At 62.4% G+C, this 17,366-nt stretch overlaps 1 protein-coding gene across 1 annotated transcript; it reads right to left on the bottom strand.

The window, feature by feature from the left end:
- Positions 1-2,833: 2,833 nt before the first annotated feature.
- On the bottom strand, positions 2,834-15,734 carry TNFAIP2 (TNF alpha induced protein 2). Its single transcript, XM_045777172.2, has 12 exons — positions 14,774-15,734; positions 12,534-12,898; positions 11,586-12,237; positions 9,441-9,555; positions 9,177-9,299; positions 8,954-9,054; positions 8,208-8,306; positions 7,575-7,698; positions 6,578-6,700; positions 6,176-6,331; positions 5,902-6,023; positions 2,834-4,493 (listed from the first exon to the last, which is right to left on the bottom strand). Exons 1-12 carry the CDS (start codon positions 14,806-14,808, stop codon positions 4,352-4,354), a joined length of 2,157 nt encoding a protein of 718 aa, XP_045633128.2. The 5' UTR covers positions 14,809-15,734; the 3' UTR covers positions 2,834-4,351.
- Between the last annotated feature and the right edge of the window lie 1,632 nt (positions 15,735-17,366).

The following is a 17,366-nucleotide window of genomic DNA, read 5'->3' as shown; positions in this document are numbered from 1 at the left end:
ACGTGATCTGTAAGACACAAGATTCTCTATCTTTCCCCACTTTTATTTGAACACACACACCGCAAACTGTTCTGCGTTGTGCTTTTCCCTCCCTGACCTTCTACGTCGGAGCAGTGTCCACATCAGAACGGAGAGAACGTCCTCGCGCTTCTGCTCAGCTGTGCAGTCCCCCGTTGTCTGGTGCACTGCGTTCTTTGCCCGGGGCTGCTGCTGGACAGGTGGGGAGTGTCCCCCGCTTCGCTGCCATGCGGTGACTGGCCTGGTACTTGCACCACTTCTCGTGGGTATTAAGAGTATGCATGAGATTCGTTCCTGGAAGGGGAATGGCTGGGTCACAGAGTTGTTGTTGACTTGACTGATGTGGCCAGATGGTCCTCCGTGGCGGCTGGGTGAAACGACCCTCCCGGCATAGAGAGAGTCCCCGCTGGCTGTCAGCCTTCCCACACAGAGTGTTGTCTCTCACTTGGGTTTTGGACAATCTAATGAGACACACTTTTCTGCAGACCTCTCAAACTTCACTCCCCAGATCTCTCCCCCAGGGCCTCCTCCTGCTGCCCTCAGGCCTTCCTCATCTGGGAGGTGGCACCACTGTCCCCCTGGCTTAGAGTCTTTTTTTTTTTTTTTAAGATTTTATTTATTTGAGAGAGAGCACAAGCAGGGGGAGCAGCAGAGAGGGAGGGAGAAGCAGACTCCCCACTGAGCAGGGACGCGGGGCTGGATCCTAGGACCCCAGGATCACAACCCGAGCCAAAGGCAGCCGCTTCACCCACTGAGCCCCCCAGGCGCCCCTCAGTTAGGGGTTTTTTGATGGTTCAGGGACTTGCTCTGCTCTCATACCGGCTCCAGAGCCAACCCCGTCTCCCTCCACCTCACAGCCCTCACCAACAACGTCACCTCTCCCCCAGGCAACCCCAGCACCCCCTAAAGGGTCTCCTGGCCTCTCCTCAGCCCTCCATTCTCCAGGCAGCAGCCAGAGGGGTCTTTCTGAGTCCTACATCGCATCAGTCCCAAATGCCTCTTTCAAATCCTCACTGCTTTTACAGCTGGAGTGAACCCCAACTCCTAGCCCCAACTAAGGTTCTCAGACCCCTGCCTCTTTGCTGGGATCTGGCTCCGCTTCCCACGCTTACCCACCCAACCCTGAAGCTCTTTCCCTAGAACTGGAGCCCTTCCAGCACCACCACCCCACTCCCCCCCTTTGCCCCCAATGTTCCCTCCCCTGCACTGCTCTGTCCAGGTCTGTGTAAGTGGTCTTGTCAAGTCTGGAGTCCCATACCAATGGCCCCTTCCTGCGCGAGCACTCCCCATGGCCACAGCTGGAGCGGCCCCACCTTAATCGGCTTCATCTCTACTGAGTCACTCCCACCGCCTCTGCACTTGGACCTGAACTGTTTGTTTGCTTGCTCTGTGTTTCTTGTGGGCCTCCGGGAATGTCAGCCCTTCTGGGCGGCCTTGGCCAACTCTCCCCACTGCCCCGCCCCCAGCAGGGATGGGGGAGGGTTAGAGGGCCCCATCAGTGCCTGTGCCCCTACTGACTATGGACTACCTTTCCTGTCTCGGGCCCGTGTCCATGTACAAACTGAGAGCAGGTGGCCAATGCTCCCCCCCCCCGGCCCGTCCAGGCTGTCCCCTCTGTCCCCTGAGCCTGGTGACTCACTCCTCCACTGGGGTCAAATCCTTTCCCTAGGGGGATTTTCCCGCAGGGGGGAAGGGGTGGGGTGGGGGCCGGGGGAGGATGGGGAAGTTCCTGAAGTGGAACCCTTGGTGGTAGCTTCATGCCCCTCCCCACCCGCTTTGAGTCCTGTTCCTCATTCTTTCTGGGGCTCCACTGGCCCAGGGGGTTGGGGCGGGGTGGGGCAGAGGGGAGCTCTGGGGCCCTTGCTACTGCCCTGTGCTCCGAGGACCCCCACCTGCGGCGGCTGCAGGCACCCCGGGCTTTCATGTTTTGGGTCCATCAGGTCAGCCTGGCCCGAGGGATCTGAAGCTCCCACCTGGTTCTCGGTGCCTTCACTCCCCGCAGGCAGTCCCGAGGGGGAGGGGCATGCTGGCCCCAGCACCCCCGCCCCAACCCCTTGCTCCCCACCCCCCCACCCCCGCTGCCCTCACGAGCCTCCAGCTGGCCTGGGACGGGGCTGTACCCCAGGAGCCACCTGGCGGCCCAGCTCAACTGAGGGGGAGGAGGGTGTCCCAGGGCCCCAGGGCCCCCCCCTGCTCCCCACCGCCATGCTGCACCAGCCCAGCCCAGTCCCACTGGCCCCTCCCCCTCCACTAGAACTGGCTGAAAGGGTCCCCAGACCCCCAGACTGCACATGTGGCTCCCTTGGGGCCCCTCCCTCAGCTATGTGGAATGGAGGGGACTCCGGTCTTAGAGACTCTGCCCTTCCCCAAATCCTGCGCCAGGTGAGCCGGGGCCATTTCTGGAGACAGGCTGTGGGGCTCCTCTGACCACAGCTGTGGCTTTGTGAGGTCAGTGCCAGCAATACAAGCGTAGGCTCCCCACTGGGCCCTATGGGTGGAGTTGAAATGATTGTCTTGGGTCCACCCCCTCCCCACCCCATCCTCAGAAGGAACGTAAGGGAGACCAAACTGGCTTATGGTCCCCTATTTACAGGTAAGGAAACTGGGGCGAAAAGAGCAAAATGACTAGTTGTGCCCCATAGGCAGAGCCCCCCCAAAGCTCATGCTCATTGGTGAGAAGGGGGAGGAGGGACCGTAAGGCTGGACTCATGGGGGGATCTGCCACAGAGCCTGGGGAGACAGGATTTCCCAGGCCCTGGGAGGCTCAGAAAGCCACCACTGCCCCTTCCTGCTCCCAAAATCAATCACTCCAAGCCACTTTTGAAACCAGTTTTATATTAAGCTATAAAAACTCAGACCCTATCCTGAGTACATACATACAAAAGCAGTACTATCAAAAATAATATTAACAACATCAAACACACTAACTTCTACAAACGTACAAGGCCCTTGTGCACCATTTACACGGGCCAGTCCCTGGCCACAGTACCTGGAAAGAGGGGGACAGACCCAAGCACGCTGGCTCCGGACCCTACCTTGGCTCACTCAGAGGCATGAGGCTGAGTCCTGCCTGCGTCTGACCTGCGCCCGCACGCTGAGAGGGCCCTGGGGCCCGGCAGAAGCCTGGGGGTATTCCCGAAGCCATGTTTTCCTGGGCTAGGCTAAGGCGTCGTCCAGGGCAGGGGGTGGACAGGGGTGGAAAGAGGGGGCAAAACCACGCCCCCCCCACCCCAGGAAGCCCAAACCTGGAACCTGTGATTACGTCAGGGTCTGTGGCAAAGGGGCCTGAGGCTGCAGGTAGGGTAAGGCTGTTAACAGCTAACCTTAAAATAGGAGCTGATCCCAGATTACCTGGGTGGGCCAAAGGTCATCAAAAGGGTCCTTAAAAGTGGAAGGGGAGCAGGAAGGAGGTCTGAGGTTTGCGATGTGAAAAGAATTTGGCCACTGCTGGCTTTGAAGATGGAGGGAGCCACAGGTCAGGGAATAGAGGCAGCCTCTAAAAACTGGGAGAAGCAAGGAAACTCCCCCGGAACCTTCCAGAAGGAACCAGCCCTGTTGGCTTTAGCCCATGAGACCTGAGTCGGACCTCTGACCTCCAGAGCTAAAAGATAAGTTCTGGTTTCAATGACCACGTTTGTGGAAGTGTGTTACAGCAGCAATAGGACACTGACCCAGAGGCCACGGGGTCAGAGGTCAAGTTTGCCTTGCCCAGACCTCAGGCTGACTTCCAGGCAGAGGCCCCACGGAGCCCCCCACCTCCCTGGGGCCTGTCCCTACATGGAAGACCCAGGATGTCCAGGGCCCAGATAAGAGTTCATCGTTTTCTTCTTTCCTTTCTAGCTCTGCCTTCGATTTCATGGACATGCTGAGTCCCGCTCACTGCAGTCCTGGGCCAGAGGAGGCGGGATGGGCAAGGCTCAGCCCCTGGCCCTCGGCAGCTGGGAAGGCGCTCGGACCCAGCCATGAGGACGACAGTTATGATAGGCCGTGCAGGGGTCCCACGGATGGGAGGTAACCCGGGATCTCTGACCCTGGATGCTCTCCCTCCTGGCTCCCGCCTTAGTCCATGCATGATCAACGGTCACTTACAGAGAGTTTCTTGGGGATTGCTTCATTGCCTCCCCAGATGGGCGTTCCCGCCTGCACGGGACGGGCAAGTAAACCGGGCCTATCCAATTCCAGCCGCCCAGGGGCTGGCGCCTTGGCCGAGGCTGGGCAGAAGCGGCAGCAGCACGAAGCCTGTTGAGGGGCCATGAAGTGGGGTGTTGCCCGCCAAGGGGGTGGCGTCCAATGTTCGCTGGGTGCTCACAAGCAGGTCAGGCCGCAGGGAAAGCTAACCGATCTTTATAAGTGAAAATAGGGGCTTGGAAGACCGGTGCATCCCCGTGCTGACGTCCAGGATGCTTCGGATGCTCTTGGCCTCGCTGCTCGACAGGTTCCCCTTGATGGCCAAGATGGCGCTCAGGTGGCCTTTGCTGGCAAGGACAGCATCCCGTCAGTCCAGCCTAGTCACCAACACCCCTACTCACACCTCTTCCCAGCTCCCCAGACTCCTGGCCCAAGCCACAGGGCCCTGCGGCCAAGCCCCTGCCCACAAGGGGGTCTCAGTCTCCTTCGCCCACTGTGCTCCAGCACCCTGGGCCCCTGTCCCTCCTTGGAGTGCGCCAGACTCCTGCCCACCTCAGGTCTTTGCACTGGCTGTTCCTCCTGAAATGTTCTTTCCCATACTCTAGAGATGAGCAGCTCCTTCTCACACCTTGGGCCTTGGGGAAAATGTCACCTCCCCCAAGATTTCCCACCTCTAAAGTCAGCGCCTCTGTCATTCACAACCTTGGTTAAACAATCTTTACAGCTCATAACTATTTCTTTGCCTGAGTACCTCATTATTACTAACGCTCATTAGGCTGTAAGCTACACAAGGAAGGACTGAGACCTGGTCTGTCTTATACTTCATTGCATCCCAGTACCTAGAACAGAGCCCGGCACTTGGCAGGAAACAAGTCAATAATTGGTAGGATGGGTGGCTGGACGGATGGAGGAAGGATGGGTGGGTAGATGGATGGATGAATAGGTGGGTGAATGGATGGGTGGATGAATGAGTGGGTGAATGGGTAGATGGATGGTTGGGTAGGTAGGTGGAAGGGTGGGTGAGCAGATGGATAGCTACGCAGACGGGGAGATGAGTAGGTGGGTAGATGGGTGCTTCTATGGCTGGATGAATGGGTGAGTGTGTTGATAAGCAGATAGGCAGGTAGATGGATGCAGTGGATCAACCAGAAGCTAGACGAGGCCGGACTAGGATAAGCAATCTAGCTCAAGACTGTTGAGACTTTCCCTAGAGCGTGAGAGGACCCAGCCTAGAGAAACAATTGCCCTAGCTCACCAGATCCGCAGACAGCTGCGGGATAAGCCTCCACTCTGAGGATCCCTAGGCTGACCCTGGTGGATCCCAGCTTAGCATGGCTTCCAGCAGGTCCCTAGTCTCTCTGGTCTCAATTTTCCCTGTAAGGGGCAGGATCGTATCAGGCTGCAAGTGTGGACTGTGGAGCTGGACACCTGACTTTGCCATCTTGGCTTTACCACGGGCTGGGGGGTCACCTAGACAAGCTCCTTACGCTCTCCAGGCCTCATCTGCAGAATGGGGATGAGAAGCATCCGCTTCACAAGGTCGTAGTGAGGGTCCAGTGAATGAGCCACTGTAAACATCTTAGCACAGCGTCTGGCCCTCGGTCTGCACGCCGCAAGGGCTGACTGCTGGGACTGCCTCAGCGAGGCCGGTCTCGGCTCCAGCAGCCCTGGAGCCCCGAGCCCGGCCCCACCAGGCTCTGACCAGCGTTGGCAGGGCCTTGCGGACGCCCTGGCCTGCGGCGCCCTTGCTCTCACCTGAAGTCGGGGTACCAGGTAGCGTAAGTGGCCACCTCGATCTTGATGGCACTGGGGTCTTGCAGGCGGATGATCTCGGCGAGCTTGGGGAGGGCGTGATGCAGCCAGGTCGCTGAGGAGCCCTGCAGGCATAGGTCCGGTTGGAGGCCGGCCGCCCCTTCCCCAAGGGCACCCGAGGGCCCAGAGACGTTCAGGTCAGAACCGGTCAGGTGTGGGGAGGCCGCGGTGGTGCTGGCCCTGCAGGGGCTCGGGGGAGGGGCAGGCGGGAGCTCACGTTCTGGCTGCAGAAGCGCTGGATGGCATCGGCGTTGGCCAGGATGTGCTCGGCCAGCTGCTGCTGCTGCTCGGCCGTCTTGAGGACCAGGCTCCGCTTGCTGAGGCGGATGACGTATTCCTTCACCAGGTGCAGGTGTATGACCTCCACGAGCTCCTGGCCGGGCGAGCAGGCAGGGCTGTGTGAGCCACTGCCCGGGGAGCTCACCACCTTCCCTCGAAGCCTCGAAGCCTCGAAGCCAGGAGTCCGGGGGCGGGGGGCGGGCAGATGGATACATGTGCTTGTGTGTGCACGTGTGTGTGTGTCTGCAGGTGTGTGCACAGCACACGTGTTAGGGTGTGTGTCCAGACGCCACCCCCCCCACGCCCAGCGGGCCCCGCCGCCGGTCCAGCTTCTCCTCACCTCCCGGAAACAGTCATGCAGTTCCGAGAACTCGGGCAGCCTTTCGGCCACGGTGGAGATGATTTCCTCCAGGGTCTGCGCCGGGGCCACCCAGCGGGTCTGCGTGAACCTTTTGAACAGCGGCTGTGACAGGAGAGAGGCAGGATGTCTGGTCACGCCCTGCAGAGGAAGGCCCGCCAGCCGCAGACACACGCACCGCGACACACACACGGCCCAGCACAGGGGCAAGGGGGACTCGAGGACTCCCAGGGAACCAGGGCAGAGCTCGGGGGCCCTGTTCACAGACAGGAAGTGGAGACAGGGTCCTGGTACCCTTCCTCCAAGGCCAGCCAGCTGCAGCCCTGGAGCCAGGCCGGCCATCTGCCTGCCTTGAGGCCTTTTCCACCGCCCCCTTTGAAATAAATAAATTCCTGCATAAACAAGGACTTGTGTTTGGCCGGGCCTGTGAGGACCTGGGCCAAGTCATCCAGGGTCACGCCCGGCCTTCACCTCCAGCTGGCTACCCATGGCCTTCCGCCTTGGGCAGTAGGGACAAGGCGAGCTCCATGGAAAACAGGCAGGGAACTCCTCCTACTTTTTCTTTCCAGGGACCCCTGCCTCACCCTCTGCTAAGGGAGCCAGGGGGTTTCTGTGGACTTGGCCCACAGCAGATGGGGCAGGGCTGCCAAAGGCTCTGAGCATCGCGCTGGGAGGGAGGCATGGGGACAGGGCGCAGGCAGGAAGGTCTGGGGGAGCAGGAGAAGAAGCGCAGAGGCTCAGGCCTGGGTTGTCTCAGTGCGGGGAGGGGCACTAATACTTTTCTGTGTGTTCCCAGCCCAAGGGGCCCCTCTGAGGCCAAGCCCAGGCTGAAGTGGTGGGGAAGGTCAAAAGCCCTCCATGGCGCCCATCACCTGAGCGGCACAGGCCTCATGACAGCTGGCCACATACGTCCGGGTCCCTCTCTGCGTCCCCCCAATGCTAAGCCCAGCAGGCACCCCAGGGAGGCAGGCTCCAGTACCTTCAGGTCCCCAAACAGGCGCTGGAGCAGGGTGTCAAAGCCGTGACTCTTGAGCTCACTCAGGGGGCCCAGCAGGTGGCTCGGGAGATCCTGTGGTGTCTGCCACTGCTGCTCCATGGATGTCCTGGAAGGACATGGATGGGGGCAGGTAGGTCACACCAGCCCTGTGCAGCCTATAGTCCCCTACCCAGAGAGCCCACTGGTCCTAGCCAAGTCTTCCTCAACCATCTCTTCACTCTAGAACCCTCCATGACTCCCCATTCCCTGTGGAGGCAAGTCCAGATCATCATCCCTGCTCCCGAGGCAACACCAGCCTTCTCACCCCCAGGAAACACCAATGCTCGTAGTCCACATCTGCCCAACAGACACAACCACCGCGTCTGTTCCAAAGAGCGTTACGAGAACAAAATAAGGAATAAATCCTTTGCATGAATGCTTGACCCACCTGCACTTGAGAAATGTTTGCTGCTGCTGCCCCTACAGACCCCGGCCATCTGCTCACGGCCATGCTCACTGGAGTCCCCACATCTTTGCTTATCATGCCTCCCACCCCCCTCCCAGCCATCCTCTTCCATCAACAGACTGGCGGGCCCAGTGACTCCCGCTCCCACAAACCCCTCCGAGCGCCCTTACCGGAAGGACAGGCAGTTGTTGATGTTGGCAATGACATTGGCCCTGTAATTTCTCAGCTGTCTGCATCTCTCCAGAAATTCATCAAAGGCTCGCTGGTAGCTGGTGAAACCGGAAGGGGTGCATGCAGGACCAGCACAGACACTGGGACAAGAGCAGCCTCCGGCCTGCCCCCCAGCCCCCCTGGGCTTACAGAGTGTTTCCGGTTGACAGGCCTCCTACAGCCCAGGGAGGGCTGCTAGCCCCTACGCCTCACGTAACTGGCTTCGCAGGCAAAGGACAGTGGGGCCAAGGCCCCTGCAGAGCTCCTGCTGCCCCCACTCCTTCCCCCCAGATCCCGCTATAGCTGGAAGACAGGGCGGGGGGTGGGCAAGGGGTAGATAGATGAAGGAGTCCCCAGACAGGGAGGGAGGCAGCCAAGAAAATGTAGGGCTGGAGACCCAGGGCACCACCAGAAGGGAGGCCAGGGCCTCAGTCCCTCCTGGGGCATCCTCTTTGCAGCTGGAGGCTGTAGCGCTGAGACCATCTTGCTGAGCAGTCAGATCACCTGATGCTCTCAAGGCTCAGGTGGCGGGGTGGGGGTGGTGGTGGGAAGGACCCCTGCTCATAAAGAGACACCCCAGAGGCAGGAAGGGGATGCTGATCTAGCTTGGATACCCACATGGGACACAAGGGAGGGCAGGTGGCTCCGAGAGCAGCGGCTCAGGGACCAGCCCCGCCCCCCCCAGGCACAACAGGCACACACCCACCTCCGCAGGAACGCGGCCAGCTCCAGCAGCAGCACCTGCTTAATCTGCACGCCCAGGTCGGGGGTGATGCTCTCGGCCTTGACCTGGCCCTGGGAGATGATCTGCAGGGGTGAGGGGGAAGCTGAGCAAGAGCTCACCTGGATTAAGATGGGGGAGGAGGAGGCCCGCACACACACAGGGTGGGCATGGGCTGTGCGAGAGCCCGAGGGGTGGGCTGTGGTACCTGGATGATGTCGATGGCCAGCTCGCTGTGGCAGTGGCCGTCCAGCTTCTGGGGAGCCTCATCCCGGGCCCAGCGCTGTGACTCCAGCTCCAGGGCACGGGCCATCAGCTCCTTCACGCTGGCCTGGGGGTAGGAGGGGCAGGTCAGGGTAGCACAGAGCCCATTGGCCAGCCCACATGCAAGCCCCTGGCCCGCGTCCTGCCTGTCTTCTAGCCTCCCCTAGCTTCCTTCCTGCCCCGCCCGGGGCCCTGGCGCTGGACTCACCACCTCGTTGGACAAGAACGTGGCCTCCAGCAGCCGGATCTGCCTGGGGGGCAGAAGGCTCCCGAGCTGGACTCTCTGCAGCTCTCCCGCCAGCTTGGGGCTGTTGATGATGTCGCTGTGGGCAGAGGGTCTAGCATGAGGACGACTGCCCCCACTGAGCACCGTCACTCATGCTGCAGGCCCACCTTCTTGGCCTCAGTCTCTGGCAGGCCTGGGCCTTGATCTCCCTGCCCCCATCCCTGCTTCTCTGTCTCAGATGATGGGTCCCCGATCGGCTCAGCTGGGCTCAGGCCAGAAACCTCGGAATCTTCATGCCTGCTTGGACTCTCTCGTTCCTCCCCATCCACTCCTGCTCCCAAATACATCCTCTTGAAGCAGGTCAGCCTCAAGCCACCTGCCCGATGCCCCAACCGCAGCCACCTCTCGCCTGGCGCACTGCAGGGGCCTGCTCTCCAGCCTCATGGGCCCCAGCAATGCCTCCTCCTCCCAGCAGGCAGAACTGCCCGTGGAGTCCGGAGCGCTCCCTGCCACAAGGCCTCCATCTCACACAGATTAAAGCCGGCTCCTTTGGCAGCAGCAGAGGCCACTCGCTCTCCACCTCCTCCTTACCTCATTCCCTCACTGCGCTCCACGCATGCTGGCCTTGGGCATCCTGCCAGCCCTGGACCACCAGCCCCAGGCCCGCCCTGCTGCCCCCAGAGGGTGGGTCAGTCCAGGCAGGAAGGGCTGCCCCACCCCAGCTACTCCACTCACTCTTGTGGCGCCTGTGTGGGATCCTGGAGCCCCAGGGACCGTCCAGCCCTCCCTGGCACTTCCTCAGGGGCTTTTGTCTGCCTGGACACTCAAGAACGGCCCTCTCAGCCCCCTCCCAGCCTGGACGTGGCTGTGACCCTCGGCTCCCTTTGTGCCACTCTGGCCACACAGGCCTCCACGGCAGCCCCTGGACTCCTTCTCCCCAGGGCTCTGCCCTACTGGGCTCAGTTTCCTGCTGTGCTGACCCCAGTGGGCCCCAGGCCAAAAGCCCCGAGGTCACTGGGACAGGAAGGCTGAGGTGCAAATGCCCAGTATTTCCTGGTGAGTCAGGATAAGCAAGGAGAAACTGGCTCACGACTGGCCTGTCTAGCCCGCAGCCCCTGCCCTATGCTGATTTCCCTAAGTCCTGCTGACTCACCCACCACCCCCACGGGGCCCTTCCCCTGCCCCCCTCCCCACTGGAGGCTGGGCCACCAGCACCCCCTGAGACCACTGGCCACCCAGATGTGTCTCTGAGATCCTCAGAGACTGCTCACACTGTCCGTACCTCCAGGCTTCCTGCAGGCTTTACCCGGCAGAGGGGGCTAGAGTTAGCCCCCACAGGAGCCCCGGCCTCCCGTGCCCTGGGCATTTCCACCCAGCGCTGCACTCCTCACCCAGCTTGGACAAAGGACAGATGTGCTCAGGACCCCAAGGAGTCTGGGTAAATCAGAGGGTACCTGAGGCACCCCGAGGCACTCTGTTGGCAGAGTCAGCCTCCCACCCAAGGAGCTCTGGGCCTCAGGGACAAGAGCCCAGCTCTACCGTGGGCTCACCAGGTGACCCTGCACAACGGCCATATGGCCCTGCTCTGCCCCTATGCTCGCGGTGCCTGGGAGCATCCCATAGCCTGCCCGGTAAATCCAAACACTGGCCAGTTCTGCACAACTCCCAGAAGGTCTCAGGGCTCAGCCCCAGGCTGTGGAAGATGACTCCCTTGGTTGGGAACACCACCCTCCCTCCACCTTCTTCCAGGCCTGACCACCCCCTCCCCTGCCTGCCTCTCTTCCTTCCAGCAGCAGGCGGAATTTGGTTCCTCCTCATTTCCCTCCTCCTCCTCCACCACCTCAGGGATGGCTTCCTCAATGACTCAGGCTGGCCGGGGCCCCTGATGGTGGCTCCCGCAGTCCCTGGTCTCCTCTGCCACAGCCCTTCCTGCTCTGGATGGTCATGGCCTCAGACTGGGAGCTCAGGAAGGAATGATGAAGTATCGGTCATTCCCTGTGCCTCGGTTTCCCCAACCTTAGCGTGAGGCTGAAGCCAGAAAATCGAGGATTCCAAGTGCAAAGCCCACCAAGCGCGGGCCCTGCTCCTCTGAGCCTCCGGGCCTCCCCGAGCGCGGCGCCCACTCACTTGGGGTAGAGGTTCTGCACCCAGACCAGCAGCATGTAGGTGTCGCGCTCGCACAGCTCGAACTGCGCCATGGCCGCCAGCTGGGCCGCGAAGTGCTCGTGGTAGCTCTCGGCGTAGGCGGCCACCACGTCCACCTCGGCGGGGAACAGCGGCTTCAGCCGCTCCACCACGGCCTCCAGGTCCTCCTTCATGGTGCGGCCCATGTGCAGGAAGACACGCTCGGCCTCCGAGCGGCCCTCGGCGGCCGCGGCCGGCCGCGCACACAGGCGCTCCTCGGCCACCTGCGCCACCGCGCGCCGCCACAGCTGCAGCCAGCGCCGCGGGCGCGCGCTCACCAGCGCCGAGGCCCCGGGCCCCGCGGCCGCCTGCGCCTCCGCCGCCGCCGCGCGCCGGTCCTCGCGCTCCTGCTCGGCCAGCACAGCCAGGGCCTGGCGCAGCCGCTCGGGCGCCGCGTCCAGCGGCCGCCGCAGCACGCCGAGCACCTGGTCCCGCAGCAGCACGTACAGCGCCTCCACCTTGCTCTGGCGCCGCACCAGCTCCTCCGCGCTCTCGCCGCCCGCCGCCGCCGCCGCCTGCAGCTCCCGCTCCAGCGCCAGCAGCGGCTGCGCCGCCTCCAGCCGCCCGCGCTCCAGGTCCGCCTTGAGCTCCTCCACTGCGGCCGGGACAGCGCGCGGTCAGCGCCGCCCGCCGGCGGGCCGGCTCCCACCCGACCCCGCGCCCGCGACAGGAGGTGAAGGGACCCGCTCCCAGAGGCCGGTCGGCGCCCGGGTCGGGACTGCAGCCGGGTCGGCCTACCCGGGCCCCAGGATTAGCCGGTGCAGGGGAAGCCCATCTTTGCTGCCCTCCGGGGTCCAGGGTGAGTGAACCATGCCCTCGGAGGAGCCGCAGCCCTGCCCAGGCCCCGGCGGCTCTGATCCCCATCCCTACCCGCCTGGGATCCCAGCCTACCTGTGGGCAGCGGGTGGCTGGACTCAGGGTGGGACTCGGGGTGGCCCTCCGGCTCTGCTGAGCTGGGCTGACCCTTCTTCTTCCTCCCTTTAGTGAAGACGCTGAACATGTTGGCCAGTCCTTTCGGCCTCTTCTTCTTCTTTTTTGTCGCCTCTTCCCCGTCCCTGTCCGGGGCTGCCTGGGCCTCCAGGGGTGGCACCAGGTCTTCAGAAGACGCCTCTGACATGGAGGCCTCTGATTCCAGCTCTGAGCTGGAGGGCAACTTCTGGGAGCTTCCGGGGAAGTCAAGAACCCCTGGCACCGACTGCTGGCCTGGAAGGCCTTGGAAGAAAGTCATCATCTTCAGCATCCCCCCGGGCTCAGACCTGCAGACTGGCAAGGGGGGAGGGAATGAAGAGCAGCAGACAGGCGGACGCTCAGCAGCTCCCAGGCCCCAGGACAGAGCGCGGTGGCCGCAATGATCTCCATCCCTTCTCACCACACGACCATCAGGGGCTGGCTATCTCCTGCCCCAGAGGGGCACCCACAAGTCAGTGCCCTCCCTGGACACCAGTTTCTCAGCATCCACAATTCCTCTTCCGAAACCCCCCAGCCCCTCCCCAAATCGCCAGAAGCAGAGAAGAATCTGGAGATGCCAAGTCTCCCAGACAGAGGGGGCTTTCACTTCATTTTGGCAAATCCTTCCTTGGCAGCCCACCCTCTGAGCAAGGAGAAAGGCCTGGAGGACATGACTTCCATCCTGCATCCCATGAGACCCTGGGAGAGGTGGCAGAGCACAGCTACTGTCCCAGTGCCCAGAGCAAGATTCGAGGTCCAGAAAGGTCACAGCTCCAGAGGCTGCTCCATCCTCCCCGCCCCATCCTCCAGCTCGCCTGGTTTTTCTCTTGTCTACGTGGAGCCACAGAGGGACACTTTCAGCAGAAACATGGCTGCTCCTGCTGGGACCATGAGGGGAGCAGAGCCCAACCCCCTTCCCTGGCTTTGGGGCTCAGGTCTGGGAATCATAGTGCCCTCTCAAACTTCAAGGGGTGGGAAAGGACCCTGAAGACTTTCATGTGTCAGCAAGGACAAGGGACCCAATGAGGCACCGAGCTGCCTGGGGTCACCCAGTAACTCGGGCCAGGAACCAGGCTTCCTGGCTCCCACTTCACCCTGGCTGCTCCCAGATGAGGTGACATCATCACCACAAAGGCTTCCACTTTTTGTGCCCTCCCCGGTGCCCATCCCATCTCTTCCTCATTCCCTTCAAGGAGGGGTATTATTATCCTTACCGCACAAAACTGATGCTGGGAAATTACCCTATGGTTGACAGCTTAGGCTTGAAACTCAGATCACCCGGTGCTGGGTCCTCCTGCCTCCATAGCCCCCACCATCTTACAGGCTGAATTCGGAGAGGCAGGACCCCCTTGTGCCCAGCAGCACCCCTCCTAGCACCATGACCATTATCAAGGCAAGGCCAGAACCAGTGAAGGGGAACATGGCTGAACCCAGGAGAGGGGAGTGAGGCAGGGCTGGGAAGGGGGAGCAGTAGGGTCAGGCTTCCCTGATGACTGGGGCGATCCAGGACCATAGTGCCTGCCCCCCCCCCAAGGTAAACACAATGAGTTGTGACTCGTACAGCGCGATGACTTTGATTCACCTTTGCAACAGCCCTGCAAGGCGGATGGGATGATCCATCATCCAGGAGAAGCTGAGGCGGTGAGGGGGCTGGGAGGTGCTTGCCCCAAGCACATAGCAGGCATGGATTAGGCCTGTCAGACTCTTTCCACAGCCCCTACTGCCTCCCCACCAGCCCAGCTACCCTGGGCCTCATCACAACCCCCGAGTTTGGCCAGAGCCACCTGGGGGGCAGGAAGCCTGAGTTTCTCCCAAATGGCTTCACCAGGTGCCCTCCACAGAGTGCAACACCACTGGACCTCAGGCGCCTCTCCGGTGCCATTTGGGCTGAGAGTTCCACTCCAGGACCAAGTGAGGGGTGCTCAGGGAGCCCAGGGCCAAGGTGCAAGGCCACTAGGCTCTTCTGCCCTGCCCACCCACTGCCCCAGCTCCCTCTCCTGATCCATCCCGTTGGCACGCACGCACCACAGGGGCTGGTCCGGCCAGCTGCCTGGGGCTACTCAGCACCACCCTGATGGACCAGGCCCCACCTCTGCTCTCCAGCTTGGGTGAGGGAGAGGGCCACCCTGACCCGCCAGCCTCACCTCTGCCCCCCCCCCACAATGTGCTAGGCTCTATCTGACCTCAGGCCTGGTTCCTGCGGGTCCCCACATAACATCGCCGCCTCCTTGCCTCTCTGGTACAAATCCTCCTCACCCTTCCAGGTCCTGCAGTGGCCGCCTTGGCTCCAACCAGGCCTTGATTTTCAGAGGCAGCTGGTGCGGTGGCAAGAGAAGCGGTGGGGGGGTCAGCTGGCACACTCACTAGCGTGCGGACAATACCTCCCTGTGAAGTGGGCACAAGGACCCCCACCTCACGGTGTTGCTGACAGGAAGCAGCAACGCCCCGCAGCCCCGGGCTGGCCCCTAGCCAGCCTCCTTAAGGGTCGGTGTCCGTGTCCCTGTGGCTGTCAAGCCAACCTCGGCACTGGGGTAGAGCAGAAGAGAGCAGGAAAGGCACTCCTTCAAGCCTGGGCTCTAGGCTGGGCACACCGACACAGCGAGCTGCTCAGTCATAGCATGTGACCACAGCCTGTGGCCCCACAGGGGCCCCCTCTCCTGACCTCCCAGCTTCCCCGCGGGCACCCACCACACACACCCATGCCCCTTCCTGGGTCAGGGTTGAGGCCCACAAAGCCTCCCATGGCCTCTGCGCCTGGCTCCTCTGTCCTGGCTGGGAAAGGGAGGACACAGCCATCCCCCCAGGGAGGACACCCAGGCACAGGCAGCAAAGTAACTTGGCCAGCCAGCCCCACCCCCCTCGGCCAGCCTTCTGCAAAAGGAGCAGAGACCCCTGCGCCTTTCCCCACACTCCTTCCTCCCTGCCCTTTGCAGGGCTGAGCCCGGGGTGGCAGTACCAAGCTCGGGCCCCCTGCACCCTGACGCGCCGCAGCGGCCTCAGTTTCCCTAGAAGTTGGGCTGCCGGAGGCGTGGGGCTCTCCGAGCGTTCCGCACCCTCGGCCGGGACCGTGCCGGCCGCTCCGTCGAGGGAGCCGGCCGGGAACCCGGGGTGGAGGCGGGCGGGCAGCCGCGCGGAGCGGCGGGGGACAGACGCGGTGCGGGCGGAGGTCACTTACTGTGTCCGGGCCGGGCCGCCGCTGTCCCAGCAGAGCCTGGCGCCGCCTGAAATAGTCTCAGACTCCGCCTCCGTCCGCCCGCTCGCCCCGCCCGCGGCAGCCGCGGAAAACCCGCGGGCGGAGGCCAAGGCAGAGGGCGACCGGGGCTGGCTGTGTCCCCGAGCCCGGAGTCGCGCGCGCCCCGCCGAGGGGAGCGGGGGTGTCACTCCTTCCCACCGGCCCGGGCAGGGTGGCGCGGGGGGCCAAGCGTCGCCGCGGTATGTGGGGCGCAGGGAACCGCACCCAGGGCGGACCGGGCTCAGCCCGGCGCGGGCCCATTGTCCGACGGCGGCTGCTGATTGGCTGGCTGCAAGGGGCTCCGCGCTCGGGGCCGCGTCCCAGCGTCACAGAGCGGCGCCCACCCAGCTCGCCGACTCTCGCCCCGCGGGGTCCCGGGGACCGTCCGGCCCCAGCTCCCCGGGTCGGGCGAGGGTTGCTCCCTCCGGGTGGAACGGTCGGCTCAGGGGGGCCAGGGAAGGGGCCCTGCAGGAGGAGGCGCCCTAAGGGGAAGGGCGCGCAGGGAAGGACAGCTATTGAAGAGCACATTTGCTGGGTGCCTGGCATTCGCTCTCATTATCAAACCTCGCTTGAAAGGGGAAAGTGGCTCAGAAGGGTGAAGCGACCTACAGCTCGCTGGAGGTCACACACCCCGCTGCAGGACTCCCACTGGAGCACTTTCCCTTTCTGGGACTGGGGTTGGGCCAGGACAGGCTTGGGCACACCAGGTCCAGACCCCAACAAGCACAGGCTTGATCTCAGTCAGTGCAGCCTTGTCCTTACTCAGTGTGGCCGTTTCTCTGGGTCTGTCGTGGGGTGGGGGAGGGGTTTTGCTGGTGAAGAGCAACCACCAGGACTCACCCCTTCCCTCCTTCTCATTTTAGGAATCCCTGCCCTCTGGAAAGAACCGTGTGTCCTTAAGGAATTTCCCAGCTGGGCACCAGCTTCCCTCTTACTCTATTGCCAGAACCCTGCTCCTCCAATGCCTTTGTTTGTCCCTACCCTTGGTCTCTCCCTTCCCGTGGATTCCCTGCTCCCCCTGTCAGCTGGGCACAGATCTCTGAGGCCTGGGAGTGGGGGGCTGGGGGGGCAGCTGGGAGTGCCCCTTGGGACTGAGAACTTCCTCTTCCTCCTTGGGAGTGGTAGGTAGTCAAGTGCCAGGTTTGGGCTTGGCCATAATCCTGTCCCTGGGGAGCCTTGTGGGGAGGAGGAAGGGGACGTCAGGAAGTGGCAGTAAGATGGATTCCATACTCTCTTTCCCTGAGTCCCTGGGGGAGGGGGTTGCGGGGTGACAGTTTTCAGATGAGCTCACAGAGCCACAGTGACCCAGGGTGGGAGGGTCACTGCATTTGCTCCCCAGTGAACAGATGGGGAGACTAAAGCCAGGTCCCCAAATTCATCCAGTGACATAGGGGCAATGAGGATGGGAAGCAAGGGGTCCTGGCTCATTGCCTCTGTAACTGCCTGCTGCGGCCTCATTGTGCAATCCCCACGCTTTCCAGCCAGGTCTCCTCTTCTCACCCCAAACGGATTGGGAAATCACTGGAGAATCTGAAGCTTTCTGA

The sequence above is a fragment of the Ursus americanus genome, chromosome 26 (genome assembly GCF_024610735.1).
Source record: "Ursus americanus isolate L20-20 chromosome 26, mUrsAme1.1.p, whole genome shotgun sequence".
Classification (NCBI taxonomy): Eukaryota; Metazoa; Chordata; class Mammalia; order Carnivora; family Ursidae; genus Ursus; species Ursus americanus.
This window is presented reverse-complemented; position numbering and strand designations above follow the sequence as displayed.